General features: G+C 42.2%; 1 protein-coding gene across 1 annotated transcript in view; it reads left to right on the forward strand.

Moving 5' to 3' along the window:
- Window positions 1-450: 450 nt before the first annotated feature.
- The window catches only part of LOC310937894 (paralemmin-1-like), a 58,351-nt gene continuing 32,117 nt past the window's right edge, over window positions 451-26,684 (forward strand). Inside the window, exons 1-2 of the mRNA XM_083902279.1 lie at window positions 451-718; window positions 18,840-18,920. Of these exons, the coding sequence (XP_083758405.1) occupies window positions 668-718; window positions 18,840-18,920 (132 nt within the window). The 5' untranslated portion in view covers window positions 451-667. The remainder of the gene's footprint in view (window positions 719-18,839; window positions 18,921-26,684) is intronic.

Raw genomic sequence — 26,684 nt, forward strand, 5'->3', positions numbered from 1 at the left:
AAAAATAAAAATCACTTGTAAGAATAAAACACAACATAATTCAGTGATTTACTGTAATAAAAACCAAAACAGAGTAACTGAAGCAAAAATAAAATGTTTTTAAAATATAACAAATGACTCGTTTCCCCTTTTCCTCTATACTTCTGCTTTAGTTTTTCTCCTCTTCTTGCTGTCACTTATTCCCTCTCTTCTCACCCGCCGTCCGCCCACAATCACCAACTTTTTGCCACCTCTCCTCCCCTCATCCTTCTTTCTTTCTCTCTCTCTCTCTCTCTCTCAGCTGCTCCTCCCAGCTGTTTAATCACACATGGCTCATGCCTTAAAAAAGAGAGGGAGGGAGGGGACAAATGGGAGGAGAGACAGGGAGCGAAAAAGAAAGAGTGGGTGATAGAGGCAGAGAGAGAGAGAGTGAGTGGAGTGTGAGGCACATGAGCCAGTGAATGAGAGAACTGAGCGTCCACTGTCTCCTCACTGTGGTTGGATTACTGAAGACGAACCTTCATCTGGATCCTGGTCCTCTTCTCTTCCCTCCCTCCTGAACCTTTCTCCTCGTCTCTGTCTCTCAGACTCAAAGGGACTCCCAGCTCTCTTGTTTCCCCATATCTCACCTCTTGTTCTCTCGTTTCACCTCCCCTCTCTCCCCTGCTCCCCCCCCCTCCTCCTCAGGATGTCGTGTGAGGAGGCTCAGCTCCATAAAGAGAGGCTGCAGGCCTTGGCGGTAAGTCCAAGTGTTTGTTTTTTAATCTGATGTGACCTTCTGACTGTCTGTCTGTCTGTCTGTGTGTGTGTTTGTTTTGTCAGCTGATTTTCTGTCTCTGTCATCCACTACTCGACTTGACCTCATTGCGCTCATCGTCATTCGCAAGACGCAGTATCTCACCTAGAACTTCCACATTGCTTTGGAGGTTAAAAAAGTTCTCTGCATCTTTGTTTGTCTCTTTTCTCCAAAAACCAAAGTTCACATTTGTTTTTATTCGGAAAATTGATTTAATGTGACGCAAACTGAAAGCCTCATATTTGAGTCTGACACTGTTAGCAGCTTGAAATCCTTGAAAATCATTAAAACTTAGGATCGAGTGCTTAAAAAAGCTGTATGCATTTCTTTCACAAAAAAGGATTATTGGCTGAATAATTTGCTTATTAGATTGAGGAATAAATAAATAAATACTGGACCTCATCACTATCTCTATCCATACCAAACATTTGATTTGCTAAACATGTCTGAAAGTGCAGCTACTTCCTATTACTGATATTGTTGTGTTTGCAAACCACCGAAAACACGAAAGAAAAAGAAAAAATGCTTACACTAACCCCTAACATGTATTTATATGTATAATATGCAAATCTACTTAAAGTAAAACCAACATTATTTAAGTAGCCACTTGAATCTGGGTTTTGTCGCTATATTTGAAATTTTGTCGCTTTATTTGAAGAATAAGAAGACAGTGAGAAAAACATAGTGAAAAAAGACAGGTACATTTCAGGTACATGACTGCTAACTTTTGAGAAAACCTTGGAGTGAGACATCTTGGCATGCGGGGCAAATGTATGGCTGGTTCAGTCGAGGTTACCACCACACACCCAATAGTAATATGTTATGCATTCCAAGCTTATTAATGCTTTAAACACTATGCTTTATGTATTATTAATGCTTAATACTTATAATGTTTTATACAATAATAAGGTAAATAACATTAACACCCTTCGGATTCAATCCTACGACCTTCCCGACACAAGACCACCTACTTAACCACTGGGCTAACAACTGCTATTCCTTTCTTTAGGTGTCATTTAACAATTAGATCAGATTAGGAAAATAATAAAAGACGCAAAAGAAGATGTATGCTGTAATAATGTGGTTGGAACGTCATTACCGACCTGTACTGGAAACTCGATCCGTTCTGCGCATGTGCTTGGCTGAATTCCTAGAACCATTGACGCTCGGACACCTCTCTTGCCGCTCAGTACGATGCAACTGATCGTGACTGAACAGCGGGTGCGAGCGGTTTCAAACGTTTCAGAGGATGTACAGTTCAATATTGTAGTCCTCGCAGTCTCTACAGGCATAACTTATCGATCACGAGTGGCTTTTCTCAGGTTCAACAGATTAGATAACAGATAAACTCAGCTGTAAGATATATTCAGAACCGCTTTTAATCGTGACATGTACTTCAATGTGAGAAATCGGAGATGTGGTGTGAGAGCTTGAGAAGTCAATCAAATGCGTGTCTCATGGCCAATGCGTGAGTGTTGGCAGCTATGATACAATGTTTTCAAGTCCATGGAGTATAAGAATAGCATAACGACACGCTAACAACTAGCAGCAAGCTAAACCAGAAACCACCTACTGCTAAGTGGAGGCTAGACACACTTTACTTATTAATAAATTAATATCTTGCTAGCTTAGTTTGAGCTACAATCATTAGCCCGTCATTAACTATAGCTTCTTTGGTGGGAGACTAAACACTAACCGACGTAACAAAAGCTAAAATAAACAAAACATGTAACACGTAATGTTCTTCCATTACTATTTTATTCAAAGGAAAAGTAAAGGTGGAAAATCTCCTTTCTGACCACTCTTTTTAAAATAAGCTTCTCTCTCTGTGTGTTTGTGTTTCGATGCAAAACATTATTGTGTCCCGTAATCGGTTCAGGCATCTGCTGAATGTTTTTTTGCTCGGGCGCTGATAGCGACTTCAGAGCAACAGTGAAACCAGGGTTCACTGCCTGCGACTAAATTTGGCGCCAGCAAGGAACCACAGCATACCACACACGCTCAAGGTCCGACACACACACACACACCCACACACACACACACACACACACACACACACACACACACACACACACACACACACACACACACACACAGTGGAGGCTACAGCAGCAGCAGCAGCAGTGGCAGCAGATGGAGAAACTATTTTGGCCACGTAAAAAACATGGCAGCCATACCAACCAGTCAGGCACTTAAGTACAGAAGGAGAGAGTGGAAAGTTCTCATGACTCTTGCATCATAGTTTTGTTCGTTAATTGGTCAAAACATCTGTAAAAATCACTGATGAGCTTCATGTTTTTAAGTTGTGGTTCCTACGGTGTATAAATATGAAGGGCGTTTTCCAGTTTTAAAAGTCAAGCTCAGGAAGTCGGATGGAAGTTTGTTACCAGGGAGAAAAAAAAATCCACAGGTTGCAAAAAAAGAACTCCACGTCTCATCACGTCATTTCCAACATCTGTAAACATTTCCATGACAAGTTAATGATCTAAATCACTACTTTCAGCTCTCATTCAAGAGAACATGATTTCAAATTTTGGAAATTGTGTGTTCCCATTTAGAGGAAAATAGATGTATTGTACTGTATAAGTGGACACCAGGAGATTGACAGTTGGTTTCGTCCAATAGGAGCCTGGTTGCAGGTGTTTTTGTTGACTACGCCAATCGCTTAATCAATTAACCGTTGCAGCCTTGCCTCATAATAAGTACTTTAGGCAAGGGCCTTGCTTTTTAGAGGCGGCCATCTTGTGACACCATGTTTCTACAGCAGTCTAAACAGACGACATGGCCCAGAACATGCTTTTCTGATACACTGAGATTGGGTATTGTATATACAAATTGTATAGGTGACCCCAAACTTTTGAACGGTAGTGTATATGAAGGCCACGAAAGTCCACTTGGGAAATTGGGATGATTGGGCAGTTATCAGTCACGATGAACTCTCACACACTGGACCTTTAAACGTCTGTGTTATTTTTACGCCAAGAAAAACCAAGGCTTCGTTCGAAAAAATTTACTGCTGGCAGCTGCCGTCCAACGTTTCGCCAAAAACGCCACAAAGAGCACTCTGTGTAATCCCCGCTCTATTCTGAGGTACGACTTTTCTGACACTGACCAATAAGGTCAAGCGTTAGACACGAGTACAACGTTTATGCCTCTTTGTTTTCCGTCCAAACGAGCCTCTGTCTCGCGTCAGCCCGAGTGTGTGCGTTCGCTATCAAAGACAATAATAGTACCACAAATAGCTTTCAAGCCCTTGTTAAATGGAGAGAAGGGCCTACAATTACACTAATAGTAATAACAACTGTGCGAGACAGCTCAGCTCCCAGTGACACAGTGTAAATACAGACGCCGGAGAAAGTTTCCCAGAACACGTCTGAGGCGAGCAGAGAGGACTTTGTAGCCAACGTCATCAGAAACCTTAATTAAAAGAAAGCATTTTCAATCTGGTGGTGGTTAGCGCTGCGCGATGAGTCACTGAATAATCAAAATAAAGTGCAATAAAAGACAATGCAGTTGCTTGATGAAGACAACATTTTTGACAAAATGACAGAGCACAGTGGACGGATTCCAGAAAAATGTCAAAGCTAAGATGAAAATTACAATTAACGTAACGCAGTAATAATCAGTCGTACCAGTTATGAATCATATGTCAAACACAATTGATATAACAGACGTGAAGTCTTATAATCTGTGTTCTATGAAGACAAAAATCTTAAAAGTTTGTCATTTCTTTTGTACTTTATGATTTTTAAACATCAGTAAGAGAACACCTGACTCACTCGGTCTGACATTGTCCGTTTCCCAGACTAAAATTCCTGCTGAGTGATGATGAAATAATCCCTGTTGCTGACTTACGTGTGAGCAATGAATCGCTTTCAAATCAAAAAAGTTGCAATTTGAAATAAAGCAATCTGCAAATCGGAAAAGGCTGCATGTTTGACTGTTCTGTCAAAGCAATTTGTAAATGAACACAAATGTAACACAAAGATGTTGGAAACTGTTCATATCTTTATGTTCTCATCCATATATAATGTCTGGTTCATGTCATGTGACTCATGTCTCTTGCTGGGATTGTAAGATTTTATAATTCATCTTTTGTTTCAGTATACAAAAACAAATAAAGTGGATGAATTATCATAATAAATGGCATTACATAGCACTATTATCATTATTTCATTATAAAAAAGACATTTATCTTTACGATTTTAGATGGAAAGAAATGAATTCTTCATTTAGTCTCATTTTGAACAAGTATAAAAACACAACTCCCAAACAAAGACAACACAGTGACACATAACAACGAAACAGCTACACAAATCACAACAGATATGACAAAGTATGGCTTTAACAGAGATGTAACGTTCAAGGTATTTGTCATTTAATGTTTATTACGGTACAAACAAACAATTATGCATCGCTATCATATCTTTGTTCTCGGCATTGATCGCTTGTAACACAAAAGGTCGGAGATGTATAATCTGCGTGCTTATTACCACACACACAGTGTCTGATAGTGATTATCTGCAGCTCCACGTCCAAATAATTGCTCAGATTAGGTGAAGTGGTGAGGTCATGTTTCTGTAATTGCTATATTATTAACATATAATTACAGCAGTTAGAGGAAGCAAAGCAGAGTTGAGGGTTTACCCCCCAAAAAACTGATTATGTTTGTCCGTGTGTGTGTATACTTTTATTTTGCGTGTGTGTAAATGTGTGTGTGTTCTCACCAAAGCTCTGCCCGTGGTTTTAAGATAACCCAATGAATGAATGAATGAATGAATGAATGAATGGTGAGTGTGTCACCTTTGTAAAGAGCTGTTGCCTGTGTGGCCTTCTCACCACAAAATAAGTGTGTGTCGGTGTGTGTGTGTGTGTGTGTGTGTGTGTGTGTGTGTGTGTGTGTGTGTGTGAGTCTGCGTGTGTGTGTGTGTGCGTGGTTGCGTGCGTGCGTGCGTGCGTGTGTGTGCACTCATTCACTCACTTCTCTATAGTGTCTTTGATATGTTTACACAGATGACCTCAGCTCTTTGGACTCCTCTCCAAGTCTAAAGCGAATTAGGAAGTGATACTTGAGGATTGAAATGAGGATGATGAGTGGGTACCTGGTGTTCCTCATGTTGTGGGGCATTTTTAGCCTTTTTTGTGCCTAATTTGCCCATGATTCTGCTGATTCTGACATGTTTAGATCTCTGTGAAGTAGTCTGTGTCATGTCAGGGTCGTACTGGAGGCTTGACAGAGGTGAAGGTGTTAAGGTGGTGATTCTATGGCTGCTGGTGTAGGTCTGAACTAATGGACTGCATTAATGGCGGTAAATAGTGTTGGGGGCGAGGATAAACTTGAGATAAGATAAAACAACAAAAGTTGAGGTAAGATAAGATTAAACATGATAAGCTTGAGATAAGATATGCTGAGATAAGGTAAGACAAAACATGATAAGCTTGAGACAAGATAAGATAAGATAAAACATGATACGCTTGAGATAAGATAAGACACAAAAGATAAGCTTGCGATAAGTTAAGCTAACCTAACTTTATTGATCCCCATGAAGGAAATTCAAATGTAAACAGTAAAGTTAGATAAAACAACAAATGTTGAGACGAGATAAGATGAGGTAAGATAAGATTAAACATGATAAGCTTGAGATAAGGTAAACCAAAACATGATAAGCTTGAGATAATATACAATAATATGAGGTAAGAGAATATAAAACAGAAAAAGATAAGCTTGAGATAAGATAAGACACAAAAGATAAGCTTGAGATAAGTTAAGCTAACCTAACTTTATTGATCCCCATGAAGGAAATTCAAATGTAAACGGTAAAATTAGTTAATATCAGTAAACAGTGTTGTGGCCGGAGCCTGATTCTGCATGTGAATTTGATGTTGTCTCTGTTGTAAACCTGACTGACACATTATATCAAACACGTCTGCAGCTCTGAAGAAAAATCTACTCAGAATGATTCAGATTACAAATAATAACCTGTGGTTTGACTCGAACGCAGAATATCTGAAGATTTTTCCAGCTCTTTCAACAGAATCACGTCCACATCATGAGGATCACATTAAACTCATTCAAAACAATTCATACATTAAAAAAAAAGTGCCTGAAGGAAAGAAGCAGCTCCCAGATTTAAACTCAATCATTTGTTACAGATTAACCTTTGACTCTGTCATTTGCTTGAATCTGCAGCTCATTTTATTTTGAGTCAAATAGAGCCCGAGTGATTTTTTATCCCCGTCTTATATTATTTTTGTGTAAATTAATACCATATTAATGTGGTAAAAGTTCAATAATGTGGTGAAAGTTATTTAAATTGATCCCTGTTTCTCTGGGCATTGATGTCTTACAACCAACTGTTATAGAAATCCATCAAAAAAGCAGTTTTATACATTTTTAATGGGGCTTATTTATTATATTATACAATAATACATAGTTATCATACAATAATGCATATTTATCATATAGTTATTTAATCTCAGGAGACATATACAAAACAATGTGATGTACAGATAGCGTTTGAAAGACTAAATCCCTCAGTATGTCACACACTAAGTCAGTAAAGGACTTAATATGTGACGGCGACATCATGGTCCACTATTTTTAAGAGTTTTTCCTTAGAGTTTTAGAGTGTGTGTGTTAATTTAGTTTAATTTTAACCTATAACATAAAGGTTTGTATATTATCGTTGTTCGGTCTGTACATATCACCATATTTATACTCCTATATTTATTGGTAATTCACTGGTCAGGGATAATTCCTGTGCTAATATTTGAAGCTAAATTGTTGTTTTCCTCAGTAAATTTTGCTCATAAAGCCTCAGTCAGTGCACATGGGCGGGGGCTCGGTTAATGGGGGTGGGGTTAGTGTGTGCCGCTCGGGGGCAAAGTCATTCTGATGGAGGAGGAGGAGGAAGGCAGGGGTGTGTGAGGTTTGTTGGGTCTGGGGGACGCCAGGCTTTACATGGCGTCTAAAATTAGCAGCAGCTGTCTTAGACCTACTGGACATTCTGGTGTGTGTGTGGGGGGGGTGGGGTGTGTGCGTTTCGGCATACACATGCTTCCGTGTGTAAGTGAAGTTGATGGAGACAGCAGAGGTCGTAATGCCAGCTTGAGTGGAAGAAATTATTTTGAGCTTAACTGGACGGGGAAACAATGCAGTGAGTGACAGAACAGAGATATACTTAAGACATTGGTTCTCAAAGTGCGGCCCGGGGGCCAAATGGCGGCCCGCAGAAACATTTCCGGCCGCCCACAATGAATTACAGTTGATAGTTTTAATCCAGGAGCTACTAAGCTTGTTAAATGTTTATTGGACATTACTGGATACAGACCAATAAGTGTAAACAAAAATTCTGGGTATTTACCTGGTTTCTATATGGTGAAATTTAGTGTATTATTGGGTTAGAAGGTAAGAACAATGGCCAAAATACTGGGTAATTACCCAGTAAATTATAAAAAGTGATATAAAGTGTTATTATATTAACGCTTAAATTACTTTATATTAACGATTATATTACGTAACGCTAAAGTGTAGAACTGCAATCTGGTCATTAAAATTATTACAAATGGGATTTATTTCTGGGATTTTTCAGTTTTTTTTCTTTGGCGGCCCTGAGTCCAATGTTTGGGTTCCTAAATTGGCCCTCAGGTATCAAAACTTTGAGAAACCCTGACTTAAGAGGACTCTGAGGTCATTTTATCAGCTTTAGCTTTAGTCACATGGTTGGTACTTATTTTCTTATATATATATATACTACATATTTGCATTTAAGAAGCTAAAAATTACATATTTTTTCTTATTTAAACAAAAATAAGACCACGTGTCTCTGTGCATATGCAGAGACATTCACGGTGGACAGTGATGTGTATAGTTGCCACCTGCTGTTATCGCATGACAACGGTACGCGGGTCATGTCAGCGATGTGCCGACATTGCATTTGTGCCGACACAAGCTCCGCGCCACGGCGGCAGGAGTTACCAGGTTAGCACCTCGGTGCAAACCAGCTCCAATAAATTAGCATTGTCTCAGGAGAGACACGCTTTAAAACTGTCAAAGTCCAGTTTAACCAGGATCAGTTTGGTATCAAAGATCACTGATCAAGACCACTGCACTGGAAAATGAGGAAAATGAAAAGGTTAAGTATTAGTTGTGAAGCCTAGAAATAAGATAAATCTTGAGATGAGATTAGTGAAGATAAGATAAGATAAAATAAAACTCAAGGTTGAGATAAAATAGAACAAGTTATGCTTAAGATAAGAAACAAAATAAGCTTGAGATAAGATAAGATGAAACAAGATAAGCTAAGCTAATAAAGGCTGAACTAAGCTAACCTGAATGTTATTGATCCCCACAAAAGAAACTCAAAATGAAACAGCAAAATGTCATAAAGATAATTATTTTTATTTAAATGTTATGGAAAAGAAACAGAAACCAAGTGAATGTCTGATTATGTGGCAAAACAGCAACACTACTTTGTTATTAACAGGTATTATTATTGAATAGAAGAGAGTTTAGTTAGTGAATATTTGAAATGATTAATTAATTGACTATTTTTAAAACTCAAACTAGATTTAACGATTAGAGACAACCTGAAAATAGTGAATAAACAGATAACAGAATTGTGCTGCAGAGATGTTGATGTGGACATCTCAGAGATCTCAGAGAATCAAAGTTGTGACATTTAAAGCATCAGGGACTGTGTTTCAATCAGTCTGTTCTCTAAGTGTTCAGGTATGACCGACTGCTCCCTGACAGGAAGACGATCTGCTGGGCAGGGACATGTCTCCTCTGGGTGTGTCGACATGTGCAGAATGTGACCCATGTGGACCTCGGCACCCACTTCTGTCCATGCGCACATCATCAGCATCAGTACAGGAAACCAGGAGGTCTGACACAGTAGTAACACACAGATGCATCACTGATACTGAGTGTGTGTCTGTGTTCTTGTATTTGTCATCTCTATAGAAAGTTTCTGGTAAACCTTTTCAGGACCAGTAGTCCTCATGGAGACCAAAACCTGGTCCTCATGAGGCAGGAACTCGTTAAGTTTGGGACGAAGATTTGGAATAGTGATTAGGTTCAGATTAGGTTCAGGTTCGAGACTTTGCTTATGTTGTCCAAATGTATGGATGTCAATGTAGTATCCTCAGGAGAACTCCTGAAACCAACCAGGAAATAAGGATATATAGAAGAGCCACTGGATTTGAATGGAAGTCTATTGGGTAAATTAGCTTCTTCTACTTTACTCCATATATATCATTAGTTAACATTTTCCTGAGGAGTTAAAGCAGAACTTTTACCCTAATTTAACAACAGTCATTGTGATGGTTAAATGTCTTGTTACAAGGGGAATTGGGGTCTGTCACCACTGCCCCCTACTGTTTGTTAGTGGTAAAACCAGGCTTGAACGATCGGTCCTCAGAAGCTTGCAAAGTTGTGAGAAACAGCTATAAGGTCAAGTAGTGATGGGAATTCCGGCTCTTTTTAGAGAACCGGCTCTTTCGGCTCGGCTCACTAAAAAGAACCGGCTCTTTTGGCTCCCAAGCGCCTCTTCAGGTTGTTTTATTGCTTTCATTAATTTATCTACAACAATATAAAATTATGCACAAAATGAATTACTAAGTAAAAAAACGTGCTTTTTATTCATATATGTTTTTATTTATACACTCCACATAACATGTAAAAAATAAATTATAAAATACAAAAACAACTATTTACAATTCAACTTTTTCCTTTTAAACAAATTTAAAGTGAAACAACACAAAACACTGCAAACCACAACATAGTAAAATATAGATTAAAATATGCAAAACCAAAAGAAAAAAAATGAACACCCAGATCTTTAATTAAGGTCGAGGTTGGCATTAAGAAATACCAAGTGCCTTAGCTGTGCAGGTTGTTTGTGGAGCCGGCTCTGTAGGATATTCTTTTCTTGCAGACTCTACACTCTGCCACTGTTGTCAACAAAATTGAAATGGTTCCAGATTTTGCTTCTTTTCCTGGTGTCACTCATTTTCTTACTATGGTAAATGTAGATGTAAATGTGTCGATGTTGTCTCTTCTTTCTCCCTCCTGCTCTGTTCGTGTGTTACTGCTGCGAGTGTAACTACCGCCCCTCCCCCCGCTGCTCAGCGCAAACACAAGGCACACATGCATATTGACCAATCACGTGCGGTGCGAAGAGAAAAAAAAGTGAGAGAAAGAGAGAGAGAGAGAGAGAGAGAGAGAGAGAGAGAGAGAGAGAGAGAGAGAGAGAGAGAGAGAGTGACAAAAAAAAAACAAAAAGAAAAAACACGGCTCCCAAGAAAGAGCCGGCTCCCGTCGTTCACTTCAAAGAGCCGGCTCTAAGAGCCGTTTCATTCGCGACCGACCCATCTCTAAGGTCAAGGCCGCACTAGCGTTATTTTAGATGTTTACACACATGCGTAAACATTGGACTGGCTTTTATCGGATTGCGAGAAGTAAAAGCATTGAGGCTAAAGAGGTGAACAATTGTTGGATGGATGGTTATGTTGGTGTCTTACTCCGAAACTGACGGAAACTGACGGTATCGACAGGTAGCAGTTCTATTTTTATTTTTGCTGTCGCGCCAAGCTCAAAAGAGCAGATCGCACCAGACAGCAAGTCCGACACGGGGTAAGGGGAGCTCCGTAGAGAAAAAGGCTCCAGAAAAATATCAATCAAAAATCAATCAAACTTGCTAAGTTCACTATAGTTACAGGTTGTCGTCAGTAGATTATGATGATGTAGATTTTCGTAAATTATGGTAAAATTAGGTAAATTGGACAATCAAAATTGACGGTGAGTGTGAGAGTGGATATATGTGTCCCTGTGATGGACTGGCGATCTGTCCAGGTTGTGACCACGCCTATCGCCCTATGTCAGCTGAGATTGGCACAGTGACCTGTATGTGGAGGATAAATTGGTAGAAGATGGATGATCAGAGGAAAATAGACAAGTGAGCTTGACAGATGTTCACTAATATGTGTCCACAAAGACAAATCGCTCATCATGAGTGAAAGATGCTTGTGAGCGACATCAGACTTGGTCTTCGTGCACCGCTTCTTCTCCTTTTGTTTTCCTTTATTCTTGTCGCTCTAAAAATAAACCCATCAAACCAGAACCTGTCCACTAACTCTATGATGTTTTGTTCCAGAAACAAGTTAGAAATCATGACTCATGATGTATTTATTTGTCACTGAGTCATCCAGAGGTGTTTGAAATGACAGGAGAACACACGGGTGGAGACAAAGTGTGAGGCTTTGTCCATAATGAGACAAAAGGTTGGAGACAAGCACGTACAGATTATTACATACAATAGTTTGATATTTTGGGGCAGCCATTGCAGCTGCTGTTTAGAAAAACATGTAACCTTATCTTTGTCTACAGTTTTTCTCTTTTTCAGTGAATTCTGCTGAATGTAAACCTCACTTTTATCACTTTTCTGTCCCGCCTGAAAAAGTGCTGTTAAAGACTTTCTGAGGGCTGATAACTTTATGCAAATTTTAAACACAGGAAACCACCAGAATCTCAAGTTTTCTGGTAATGAAAATAAAAATACCGCAGAAGAAAACTGAAAGTTCACCGTGCTGAACTACAGGATTATTTCATAGTGTAAATGTTTGACTTGGTCTCTGCTGCCAAAATCTTTAACCCTGTGGTATGAGAGGTCACTACACTCTGGGCCTGATTTACTAAAGCTTTGCGCGTGCAAAAACGTGTGCAAACTGGATTGCACACGCAGATTAGCGTTGATGCTGATCTACTAACAGGGCGCAACGAGGAGCTCATCCCTCAGACGGGCAAAATAGCACCCGCAACCCATTTAGCGTTCTTGCCTTAATGCATATGCAATATGGGGCGTTTACACGCTATTTTGCGTGTGATGGGAGGAGAAAATGTAAATATGTTATTTTAGCACGCGCAAAGTGATTTATCAAACCTGAAACTGATTGCGGTGTTTATTTTTGCGTCTATATTTAGCACGTTTGAAAGGCAGGTCTTAACTGGCACAGCGGTGCGCGGCGCGCACATGGCTGCGGTTATTTATAGTTATATATATTTGTAAATCAGGAAATTACGCTTTTCCAGAGCATGTTCAACTACGCGTTCACAGATGACGCACATTCATTTCTTATTTGGTATATCTGAATAAATTAAACATAGATATCCAGAGGAGAAATGCGTGTTTGTACTGGTATGGGCTTACCTTGGTCTGCAGTTTGTGGTTCAAGGAGGGGTCGTACCTATGTTCCCCGGTTAAGACCGGAGGAACGGCGAACCCCGCTTTACCTTAACGGGTCCAGCTCTAACCTGGTCTACTCTCGGTGCACGGCGAAGCGCAGGTGGCACAGTGCGCACACGTCACCAAAACCTCACAGGCAGGTTACCCTAACTCTAACCCTTCCAGTTCCAGGCACATTTAAATGCAATAAATAATCACAACAATCACTATTTAATGTAACTATCTGAATCAGCTATAGATATGTAATCTATATCGATTGTCCCGTCGCCTCTGACGTCAGATCAAAGGCTGTTGGCACGCGTAATGGAAACTCAGCATGACTGAATGAACACAGATTAAACCAGGGACGGACTGGGACTAAAAAGCCGTTGTGATGATCCGCTTTATTTATTTATTTACTTATTGATAAGAAAGTCACTCATCCATTAGATCCATAGAAACAGCAGAACTCGCTCCCTGGCAGCTGTCAGTGAGCTGCAGGTGAGTCAGGAGGAGAGCGCAGCACCTTTTTTTTTTACGGCAACATCCATAGTCCATAGTTTCCTTGTTTGATACGTCAGGCAATGATGGAGCTGTCCAAAATACCGACGCAGGATAATAATAATAATACTATAAAAAGGTCGTATGGACCCGGGGAACAATATGTCATATTTGCCTCGATCCCAGTTATCTGCTCATCGCAGAACGTCACTTTCTGTTCAGTGGCTTCAAATTTAATTCAGCGCTTCCGTCTGCTCTTTCTCCATGTTGACTCTTGACTCGCGCAAAATCCTCATTTAAATAGGGCGGTCTTAACCACTTCTGCGCCTGTAGTCAATTGCGGCCGCAATCTTAGTAGTTCACCCGCAAAATGTAACCCAGTAGCGGGCGCAGTCTTTCTGCTCGCGCAAACAATTTAGCGCTCTCTATTTGGAATCTTAGTAAATCAGGCCCTCTGTGTATAACAGTGTAAAAGCCTTTTTTGTAAATAGTAGAAACAAGACACAAGTGTGTCCATTTTTTCCAATAATCGTGGGGGAAAGAGACATTTTCTACTTGAGCAGAAAAAAAGCCAAGTGGGGCCAAAAAAAGACTCCACTGAGTCACAGTGGAGTGTGGGAAGTCATGAGTGTGTGTCACCAGGAATGTCCACATATTTTCCCGAGGGGGAGCAGACGCATTCACACGAGTGTAAGACAGTGAACATAAGAGTCATTTCAGCTTAGTTTCAGGATTTATTTCTGTTTTTTGAGTGATGGAGGCAGCAAAATCACTGATTTTTCTTTTTGAATTGTGTCAGGAGATTTAGCTTTAGTCCACTTACTGCTTTACTACTGATGAGCTTCTTGTTAAAAAACTAGCACTGTGAGTTTAACGCGTTATTAACGGCATTAACACAAACCCAGTTTAACGGCTTCAATTTTTTATTGCGAGATAAATGACTTGCCAGCCAAAGAGTTGTAGGCTAGCGTTACATGTTGAGTCGATGGTGAGCGCTGTACGTTTCTCCAAGCGGGCTCTCCATATCTAAGGAGACCTCCGAAGACTGCTAGCTCCTTTAGCTCAGGCTAGTTCATTATGGCAACAACACATTAAACCACGGGACTGTCTGCGTTGAAGAACGGATCTTTATTCACACACACAGCCTCTTTTGTAATTGTGTGGCTCTCACAATAAGAGGAATAACTCAAAATATGAAGGGTGACAGATATATTCACCTGCGGCTGGCTAATGTAAACACACGAAACACATTACTTTCTGCTTCACCTACGCACCTCTCTGACGTCACACGCAATAGTCAGTAGTACACAAACGTCTCAATCCTACAGCGCACACACATACACAACAATTTGCTTCGTGTAAAAAAAAGAAAACTTTTTTGACACAAATTTCTATGTTGATAAGAATATTAAAATGAGGAAAAATAATGGTAGAAAAAGAAATCAAGGGACATTTAGAATAGATAAAAAAGTGCGATTTATTGTGATTAATCGCAAATTAACTATGACATTAATGCGATTAATTATAATTAAATATTTTAATCGTTTGGCACTACAAAAAACACAATTAGGTTTGAACACTAAAGTCAAAACGGACTGAGCCGTGGGTTTTATTCTTCCTCATGCTATTCTTTTTTCATGTGCAGTGCTTGTTTCTTGGCAACACTGCCCCCAAATGAGCAGCTGCAACTCAGGGTGCTTTCACAGCCAGAGCTGTTTAGTCTGCTTCAAATGGACCCGATTTTATCTGCTTGTCATATTTACCATATAATACTGTATTTACAGGTCCAGTGTCCAAAATTTAGTCTGAAATAATTTTCATTTGGCCGAAATTGAAGATAAAAGAATTGCACTTTTTACATTTTTATTATATCATTGAATTGTTGTTTTGACGGAGGCTGACATCGAGAAAACTCTTCTGCAAACTATACAAATCTTACACACTGTATCTTTAAAGCAGAAGCAGAAAAGCCTGTTTTGTAGAGTTTATTTTGAAAAGCAGATTAAAAAAAGATAAATGGCAACCAGACAGTGAGTGTTTGATGTGAGGATGTGGAACTTCTGTGAGTCAAGGCCTTGTCAGCACAGAACACACACACCGATTTATCAGTGTGTGTTCGTGTGTACAAGTGAGATTTTGTGCTACTGAGTGTATTTACCTTTGTGTCTGTGTGTGTGTGTGTGTATGTGTGTGTGTGTGTGTGCGTGAGTGCGTGTGCGTGAGTGCATGTGCGTGTGTGTGTTTTAGCCATTCCTCGACCACGTTCCCAACGTTCCCTGACATCTGGTGACCAAACCTGTGTGAACCGTTGCTGTGAAGGTTGAATCAGTGTTTGTGTGTAAATGTTTGTGTGATAGAGCTCAGACTTCAGTGCAGCTGTTTTCGCAGCCTGATTAAACCACGTGTCATCAGATTGTTTCGCGCTTGGTTCATACTTGACGTCGCGCTCCAGAAATTACGCCATCATCTCTGTCCCGCAGTGACACACACACAGGTTATAGAGTCAGATTCAGAAAAATGTGGCATTGATTCAAACCTGACGAAAACAAACTATATAAACTATTTTCAGTGTTTTAATCCTGAGAAAGCACAGACTAGACCAGGGGTGTCAAACTCATTTTCACTGAGGGCCACATCAGCATAATGGTTACCCTCAAAGAGCCAGATGCAACTGTCATACAGAATAAATGTAACTAAATGTAACCAAATATAATGTAAAATAAAGGTAACTACTCCGTAACATAGTGCGAAATAACTTTCTGTATTTACTACTTATTCAAGTTACAAATATGATGCATTATAGATGTAACCCGGTCCGCGATGGTGTTTCTTGACAAACTAACAGTTTTAAAAGTCTGTATCTGGTCAAGGCAGACCTGCTCACACACCTTCAGCATGCACTGCTTCAAAAACACATCCTCAGAAAAAGACTTTGAAGCACCGGTGATTTATTCAGTCACTTTAAAGCTAGATATCACTGCCTCATCGTTTTTGGTTGTGGCTTTTGTGAACACATTCTGCTGCGATCACAGTCTCAATGTCAATTTCACTCGTCGCATGATGCATATACAATGATGCACTGTGATCTCGTGGCAGGATGCTGTCACTTTGCGGGTAACGCAATCGCCATGCATTGTGGGAAATGTAGTTTATTATAATGCATGCCTTAAAGCAGCATAGACCTATTTTAACACAGATTTTTAAGACCAATTAATCACTCGCGGGCCACATGAAATTACGTGGCGGGCCACATCTGGCCCCGGGCCTTGAGTTTGACACATGTGGAGATTCCAGGGATTTGGGATCTGATTTAACGTGACTTCAGAATACAAACAGACTGTCAGCGTCGTCAGTTAATAGCTGTTGTGTGTGTGCAATGCTTTGTGCAGAGAAGACCATATGACAATCAGTTATAAATATCACACATGTTAAATCACGTCTGTTAATCCCTCATGCTACAGGATAATTTGCGAGATAATCTGTTAAAAACAGGCTAATTATTATTGATAATTTATTGATAATGCATATATGATTATATGCATTATCTCGTTGATTTCCTGTTGTCATTTGCTTGCAGTATGGAAGCAGCGTTCATAGGCAAAGATTTTACTGTGAAAAATCTTCTTTTTTTAAATTTATTTTGTAAAGAACACTCACCTGCTAGCTCTCAATTTGCCTACTTCCAAATAATACTAGAAATATACAGTGTTTTGCATCAGCTAGGCCTGAAACTATTACTCATTTAATTGATTATGAACCAATTACTAAATGAATTGTCAACTAATTTGGTAATCGGTTAGAGATTGTGTTATTTTCATTATTAAGACAACTCGAAAATATTCACATTTAAAGGTAAGGGCAAAAATAGCTGATAATTAAAGGTACAATATGTAGTATTTATGGGTTTATATAACCAAAAATCCACTTTTTTATACATATTATGTGCTCCTGCATTGTCTAGTCGCTGTATAATAGTTTATGTTTCATTTTCGTAGTGTTTCAAAAAGTCATGTAAAATAACATGACCACGGACCGCGGTTGCATAGCCACTGTTAGCAGCAAGACGCCATGTTTCTACCGGAGCCTGTAAGGACAAACGCGAGAGAACAGAACAAGCGTCTCTTTACTTGTAGCGGAAGTCCCGCCTCCTCTCTCTCCGCTTCGTCTTCTACGGCCGCGGTAGCTCGCCCTCTCCCTTGCCTCACGAACCTCATCTGCTGACACGGAGAAAGACAACGAGGACGACATTTGACCAGCTGCGGATACCGTAGCGCTCAGGGAAGGGAGGGGGTGAGCAGAGCAGCAGGTCTTTGTTGTAAATTTCAGCCTCTCCTCTAGATGGCACTATAAACTACTTATTTCCCCTAAGAATATGATGTGAAAATGTGAATATTTCAACAAAAATGATCATTAAATCATTAAAACTGAATCATTTTGGTTTATGGGGGAAATAAGACATTTGAGAACATCATCATTTACTGGTTTGACAAACATAATCAACATTTTTCAACTTTTTATGGACCAAACAAGTACTATATGAATGAATGCACTCTGTTCAGCTCTTTCCTGTCTTGCTGCTCTTGACTCCGCTCTTATTCTCTCCTTCTGCAACAATCCTCACTTCTGCTCTCCTTCTCTCGTGCATTAATTCATGCTTTGGGGTTTTTCCCTAAAGGTTATATATTTAGCAAACAGGAAATGTCCCAGAGTTTTGCTCCCACTGTGAGACAGAGAGACAGAGATGAAGCCACAGCTATGTCTCATGCCCTTAAGCCCCACATCAGGTTGTCCTGGGATCTGCCTTGTTTATATCACTTTTTATTTTGTCTCTTTCTGTTTTGTTTTTTTTAATATTTGTCCTACGCATTTACTGTCACTTCGCCTACACATAAACGTCAGCCTCGTTCATCTCCAGCCTGAGTTTAAAGGATTGTTTTCTTCTCACCTCCACTTTAATCTAAGCTGAGACTTCAAGGCCCCCCTCTGCTCTCCAGATGGCCTCCATACCCTCATCCCACTCAAACCTCAATAATCCCTGACCTCTGACCCTCTCTAAAACATCACTTCCTTCCTGTGCACACCACACGGATCATTTTTCTGTTCAAATATGAGAGGCTGACAGTTACAGATACTGTACACGGACAACCAATATTCAACTTTTGGGATAAGGATGATGTCATAGCTCCTCCCTTTCTCTCTCCACATCTTCTTCTCCATTTATGGTGTATTTCTGTGGCAGGGATGAGACTTTCGCGACGTTTTCCTGCCCTCGTGTGAAAACAAACAAGTGAAATTTTATCAAATTAAACCCCTCTTTTTGTTTCTGTTTAATTTCGCAGGAGAAGCGAAAACGGCAAAATGAAATTGAAGACAAAAGACGACAGCTGGACGATCTGGTGCTGCAGCTACAACATCTCAAGGTTGGGTGTGTGTGTGTGTGTGTGTGTGTGTGTGTGTGTGTGTGTGTGTCTGTGTGTGTGTGTGTGTGTGTGTGTGTGTGTGTGTGTGTGTGTGTGTGTGTGTGTGTGTGTGTGTGTGTGTGTGTGTGTGTGTGTAGATTTACATAAATCTAGAATTGGGTGGTGCAGTGGTCAGCACTGTCACTTTGAAAGGGTTCTTGGTTTAGTGAGGTTTTCCTTCAAGTACTCTGGCCTTTTCCCATGTTCCACACATTTGGGGTCTACACCCATATTTTTACACAAGTTTTCATTTGAAAACAAGCATTTACAAACGGAAATGATCTATCCAGAGCAGCTGTGGCTACACGTAGCTTACCACCACCAGTGAGAATGTGTTCATTAATAATGGGTAATTTGTAAAGCGCTTTGGGTGTCTAGAAAAAGCGCTCTAGAAATGTAATGAATAACAATAATAATAATAATAATAATAATAATAATAATAATAATAATAAAAACATACCGAATATAAGCTTCCTGTAAACAGAAAAAAAGAAAAAATAATTGAGAAATTGTGTTATGAAGCCAATGGCCATATAAACCTGAAAGTCAGCAGTGATTTACAGTGAATTTTTAAGTTCGTTTTCACACCTAATAGTCAGCTAGACACCGTATAATTTGGGGTTGCAACATTCAGCACAATGCAGGAAATGTAGTCCATTTCCTGCATTGTGTTCACATGAAGCGAACTGAGACCGACACTACCGTTCAAACTTAGAAATGTCCTTATTTTTTGAAGGAAAAGCACTTTTTTTTCAATGAATATAACATTAAATTAATCAGAAATATACTCTGAGAAATGCAAACGTCGGTTTTTTTAATGGAATATGTACATAGGTGTATAGAGGTGTGGTGTTCTAATGGTACATTGTGTATGCTAATCGCATTAGAAGGCTATTGGATGATTAGAAAATCCTTGAAAACCCTCGTGCAATTATGTTAGCACAGCTGAAAACAGTTTTGCTGGTTCTTTGATGAAAGGGCAAAATTATTATATTGAATAGAAATCATTATTTCTAATCTTGTCCGTGTCTTGACTATATAACTAAAGTGTGACATTTAATGGAAAACACAAAAAACTGTAAAGGTGACCAATCACCATTTCTGCCCGTCCAGACGAAGTTACAGCTCTGTGGTTTTCATACGAATGATGAAAAGCAGCACTTTTTATTTTCTTTTTTCAAACTTCTCCATTTTCAAACTTCTAAAAAAGTCAGGCTGTTATGTGGATGTCGTCTGGGATCAGAAACACTAAGTAGTAAATACGAACGGTCAATCTCATGCACATTGGCCTTTAGCTGACCCCGAACTCTGACCTTTGTGGAATCTTATGAATGAAAAGGCCATCACAACCAAACCCCTCCACTCCCCTCCACCCCCAGAATAAGTCATTAAAAATAGGTAGCTATTAAAACATGGTTGTTTGGTTTTTTTCTGAACCACGTCAACAGTCACAGCATCACTGTGCTAAATAAAAAGCAGTGTGCGGTGACCTAGCGGTCGTTTTCCTCTGAGAACCAGCATGCTCTCTGCTCTCTCTCACGCTGCTTTTATAGACTTTCCATTTCCTGTTGAGCTGTGACACACAGCCACTCATAACCGCTATGTTTTTCTTTAAAAGAAAAACATATATGTTGAAATTCTACCGTAACATCTCGAGGGGATGAAGCTGTGCGAGGTGAACTCTGCGAGCTCTGAAGTCCCCGCCGTGTTTACGGCGGCTCCAGACTCCGCATCAACACCTCCCCCCGTCTGAAAGACTTGGATCAGGCAGCTCCTTATCAAGTCTCTGAGCTCCAGATTCTATTTCCTGTCCCAGGCCACAGCCGCCACCGTCTCTGGAGATCAGACTACAAAGACGGCTTCATGCTGCTTGTCGGTGTGGCACTCAGAGGTAATGGCCATTAAATGGGATTGTGTGACCAGACGCTGATTACATCTCCACTTCAGGCCTGATGGTGTCGTGTGCAAGAAAATACAACAGTGTGTGGATTTTTCTCAGATAAAAGTCACACTTTTGAAAATGTTCATATTATTTGAACAGATGCAAACGCAGACTCTGTCATATTTATTTTTTACACAAAAAAGGAAGATAATTGCTTGTGAAACTCTCTAAATTTGAAAGTTGTCCAAAAAAAATAGCTGATAATGCAGGTTACTTCATTTCCTGTGCATCTGGGAGATTCCAAGTGGGATCATCTCCCATAGCCGTTGACCCACGGTTAAATCGTGATCCTCACTCTATACCTCTGACTTCCTGTTATCACTTTCAGTTATCTGTCCATCCATCCATCCGTCCATAAATCCACAAGACTATTTGGCCAAACTGTTATTGTAATAAGATTAACCACATTTATGTAAAACAACAGGGAGTGTTATTTTGCCTAATTGTCATTATTACAGTGGACAGTTAATGTCATGTCATTTTTTCATCATAATTATCACGTATAATGTCCCAATCGATAACATAGACTCATAGACTATTTAAGGCCCATTTCCAAGAAGCAGACAATTTTGGTGCGGTTCGTTATAGGTTATTATTTGGATTGTGATTGTCAAAGATTTGTAAAGGACACCAAAATAATGAATTTATACTGTACTTCCCACTTTTTGATCACTTTATGTTGGCGTTTATTGGCTAAAACTAACTTTAATTGTTAATTGTAAATTACTGTTGGCCCTGAAGCCTCATGTAAGTACTTAAGAGTAAGGAGGGGCTTGCATTACGGAGGCCACCATCTTGAGCTGCCGTGTTTCTACATAACCACAAAAATAATATTATGCAAGTGAACCTTGAACAACATTGTCCACATAAAACCGCGGCATCATTAAAAATGAAGAAGAAGTAAGAGGAAAAGAGAAGGTTGTCTGTGAAGGCCACTGTAATTAGCTGAAGGGCCTCGGTAAAAGGGGAGGGGTTTGCTCCATTTATTGCACTGTGCAGTCTCACCAGTAGATCACTAATATCAGTAATTCTATGAAGGTATATTTGGTGCAAAAGTCACAAGCACATGTAACTGTAGATTTCACATGCGCACACTAAAGTCACAAATGCGTAACCGTAAAGTTGAAGTTGTACATTAAAGTCACAAATGTGTAACCGTAAAGTTGAAGTTGTAAAAAAAATGGTATACCTTGTTAACACAAATCCTTGTTACAGGTACACAAATCCTTATTACAGGTACACAAATCCATGTTACAGGTACACAAATCCATGTTACAGGTACACAAATCTTATTGCTCCAATAGTTGCGGTGCAGTTGGTGCAAAACACATTCACACACCTGTGTTTCATAATCTGCAATATTTGTGCATTTGTAAACCGTAAAGTTGAAGTTGTAAATTTTTTTTTATACCTTGCTAACATGAAATAGGACTACAGGTACACAAATCCTTGTTACAGGTACACAAATCCTTATTACAGGTACACAAATCCTTGTTACAGGTATACAACTACAAGTCAATTGATACAAGTGCTCGAATCTGCTTCTACGAGTTTCAGATACTTTTTTTTCCTCGCTAGGTGGTATAAGTGGTGCAAAAGGATTTGTAACTTGTGCAAACCGAGCGAATCGATCGATAAGAAAACAAGGCTTAGAGTGGGCGGGGCTTAGGAAGCTCTCTGCTCAGTTTTGAGTGACAGCTCGGAGTCGCAGATTCACGACACTAAAAGTGTCAAATATACGAGAAATAAAGTCGCAGATTTATGAGATTAAAAGTACATTTCCATTTTATTAAATATATAGACTCACGCCCACCATTTCTCCCGCTGTTTATGTGTTTTATACATATTGTAATGAGCAGAGTTAATGTGTTCCTGTTATGTCGTTGAGTGTTATGCACTAATGTTACCAGCAGGGGTCAATGTTGTTCAATTGAGACTTAGTGGGGTGAGATGGCCTCGCGAGAGGGGGGGAAAAGAACGAGAGTTGGGACGTTGTTGTTGTTGTGCGGCTAAAGTGTTCGGCGTGGTCACGGCCAACAGTGATCGGAGTTAAAGCCTAAATAAATGCACAGAAGTTACCATCCAGTCGTCGCCTCCTTATTCTTCGCTGCCGCACTGGGGTGAGCGTTACACTGGTGTCAGAAGTAAAGTGACGGACTGGTTGGATCTCCGGTGTTAGCCTAGCCGGCTAGCGGACCTACGGAGCAGAGCCGCTGTTTGTAATGACAATGGAAATGCCGCACGAGAGAGGAGCACGGCCCAAGGTTAAGGAGGAAGAGGGGAGCTACACTTTCGGCCGTGCGGAGGGTCTGGCGGAGGAGTGGGAGCGCGCCGCGGAAACCAAGACCCGCCTGAAGCTGGCGGCGAGGCGCATGGCCAATGACGCGGGAATGGGCTCCGCTGATCCCCGACGGCGCGGAAGACGGGAGGACGACTTCCTCACTTGCACGTCGGCTCCACCACAGCAGTATGGCAGAGAGAACGTGCAACCTGTATGGCGGAATAACAGTGCCCCATGTAAAACACCTAAGTACTCTGGTAAGGCAGATTGGCAGGCATTTCATGCCCAATTTGAACTACTGTCGCAAGCTGCGGGCTGGTCAGAGAGTGATAAAGCGCTACAGCTAGCGTTATGCCTTACAGATGATGCACTAGCATGCCTTTTACTGCTCAGCCCAGAAGAGAGAAATGATTATGAGGCTCTTGTTGGAGCCCTACAGAGACGTTTTGGACACTGTGAACAGCCCGGTCTCCTGCGCTCTGAACTGTCCAACAGACGCAGGCGGCCTGGGGAGCCCCTCCGTGTCTTAGCTAATGACATTGAATCTCTAGCCCGGAGGGCTTATGCCCACATGCCCCCTACGGTACAAACAGAGCTTGCCAGGGACCAGTTCATCCAAGCCATAACCCCCAGGGGGCTGCGCATCCAGACTCAGCTTGCCCATCCCCGCTCCATTCACGAGGCTTTGGAGCTGGCTCTAGAGAGAGAGATTGTGGAGGGCGGGACCATTGACAGCGGCCCTGGAGAGAGTGGTCCTGTGGTGAGAACTGCTGCTTGCGCTGACACAGCCCAAGTAAAGCCTGCTTGGGTCGATGAAATGACTGAACTGATCCGGGCTGTTGCCCTAAATTTGCCGCAAAGTGCCACACGCCCTCGCCAACGCCCTCTGGTCTGCTGGGGATGTGGACAACATGGCCATCTCCTCAGACAGTGCCCCAAACGGTCGAACGACCAGGGAAACGGACCAGGGCCCGTATAGATGGAACGGTACGGGCCCCTGGCGTTATGTTCCATGCTGCATCATCGAGAGAAGGGGGGGCCCAGCAGCGCAGCTGGGGCAGAGGGGCTCCACTCACCCCACAGGAGGACGAGAACACAGAATCTGCGATGGTGGTGGGTTGGACTCATGCTGGGAATTTCTGCCACGTTCCCGTCACCATATGTGGGGCCCCATGTACCGCCCTAGTGGACACAGGCTCCACAGCAACGCTGATGAGACCAGATGTGGTTCCTGAGGGGACGCAGTTGGAGCAGACTACAGTGCAACTGAGGACAGTGACAGGTGAGCTGGCCCCTATGCTTGGTAAGGGAAAAGTGACGTTGGATGTCGGAGGTCGGCCAGTGGATTTTTCAGTGTGGGTGGCGCAGGTGCAGGACCCCTGTATACTGGGGCTGGACTTTCTGAGGTCTGTGCGCTGCCTGCTCGACCTAGGGGAGAACACATTGACCTTCCCCGGGGGCCCCACCATCAGAATGACACCCCCCTCACAGTCCCTGAAGCCGCACCTCCTGGTCGGGACAGCCGTAGAGATGCACTGCTATGACTCAAAAAGCCCAGAAAATGGCAACAACTCCCCAGTCTGCAGCACCCTGCCGCTAGTTCAACATGCCCTCAGCAACGATCAGCCCCCCTCTGCACACTCATGTACATCCCCCCCAGCCCAGTCAACTACGGTGGAGGGGGCGGACAGGTTGGCAGCAGTGAGAGAGATATGGAGACAGAATTGTGACAACCTGGAGCAATGGCAACAGGATGAGCTGTGGAAGGTGTTGTCTGACTTTATGGATATTTTTGCACTATCAGATGATGAAGTGGGCTTGACACACCTGGTACAGCATGAAATAGACACTGGGGATGCGCAGCCCATCAGGACGCGTCCCCGGCGCCTCCCCATGGCTCACCGTGAGGCTGCAGACAGAGCGGTGGAAGAGATGCAAAGAGCTGGCATTATCGAACCGTCAGACAGCCCATGGGCCTCGGGGGTGGTGATGGTTTCGAAAAAGAGGAGCCCCAAGATGAGATTCTGTGTGGACTACAGACCGCTGAACAGTGTGACCAAAAAGGACGCATATCCATTACCCAGGATCGATGAGTCACTAGACTTGGTGTCTGGCTCCTCCTGGTTCTCTTCACTTGACCTGCGGAGTGGATACTGGCAGGTGCCCCTCAGCCCTGAAGCGAGACCGAAGACCGCCTTCTGTATGGATAGGGGGTTGTGGCAGTTCCGGGTCCTCAGTTTTGGCCTGTGCAATGCCCCAGCCACCTTTGAAAGACTCATGGACCGAGTGCTTGCTGGCATCCCCCGGCAGAGATGTCTGGTGTATTTGGATGATATCCTGGCCCATGGGAGCTCCTTCCAAACAGCTTTGGAGTCGCTGAGGCTGGTGCTGCAGAGAGTGTCGGTGGCGGGCCTGAAATTACACCCACAAAAGTGCCGCTTCATGAGGAAGGAGGTGGAGTTTTTGGGCCACAGACTGGGGGGAGAAGGTATCAGCACACTGGAAGAGAAAGTGCATGCAGTGAGAGACTGGCCCACACCCACTGACCAACGACAACTGAAGAGCTTCCTGGGCCTAGCCTCATATTACAGGAAGTTTGTGCGAGGTTTCTCCTGCACAGCTGCCCCTCTGTACCACCTGCTGAAAAGGGGAGGGGGCTTCGCTTGGACGCCACATTGCCAGCAAGCCTTCAACTCTCTCCAGAAGGCACTGACAGAGGCCCCCATCCTCACTCCCCCTGACCCCATGTTGCCATTTATTCTTGACACAGACGCCAGCGATGTGGGCATGGGCGCGGTGCTAGCTCAAGCGGGGCCAGAAGGAGAGAAAGTTGTGGCGTATTTCAGCAAAACCTTCAACAAGGCTGAGCGCCGCTACTGTGTCACACGCCGAGAGCTCCTTGCCATGGTGATGGCAATAAAGCACTTCAAATACTACCTGTGTGGCCGCCACTTCACTGTCAGGACAGACCATTCAGCGCTTCAGTGGCTGATGTCCTTCAGGGAACCAGAGGGCCAAGTTGCTCGCTGGATTGAAATGCTTCAGTCCTATAGTTTCACAGTGGTGCACAGGGCCGGAGCCAGCCACGCCAATGCAGATGCCCTGTCCCGCCGCCCCTGCGCCCTGGGGGGATGCCGATACTGTGAGCGGAGAGAAGCACGTGAGCAAGAGCTCCTTATCGAGGGGGAGGCATGTCCCATGCACGAGGAGGCTGGACCAGTCTGCCGGGAAACGCGGATGGTTGACGTGGCTGAGTGGCAGACACAACAGGGGCAAGACAGGGACATACAACCAGTGCGACAGTGGGTGGAAGCAGGACAGAGGCCCCCCTGGGAAGGGGTGATGGGGAGCTCCACTGCAACAAAAGGACTGTGGACAATGTTCGATGCGCTGAGAGTGAGAGATGGGGTACTGCAGAGAGCATGGAAGGAGCCTGCCACGGGAGAGGAAAAGTGGCAGGTGATAGTCCCCAGTTCACTGAGAGACGCTGTGCTGAGAACAT

Source organism: Microchirus variegatus (assembly GCF_963457635.1).
Source record: "Microchirus variegatus genome assembly, chromosome: 16".
Classification (NCBI taxonomy): Eukaryota; Metazoa; Chordata; class Actinopteri; order Pleuronectiformes; family Soleidae; genus Microchirus; species Microchirus variegatus.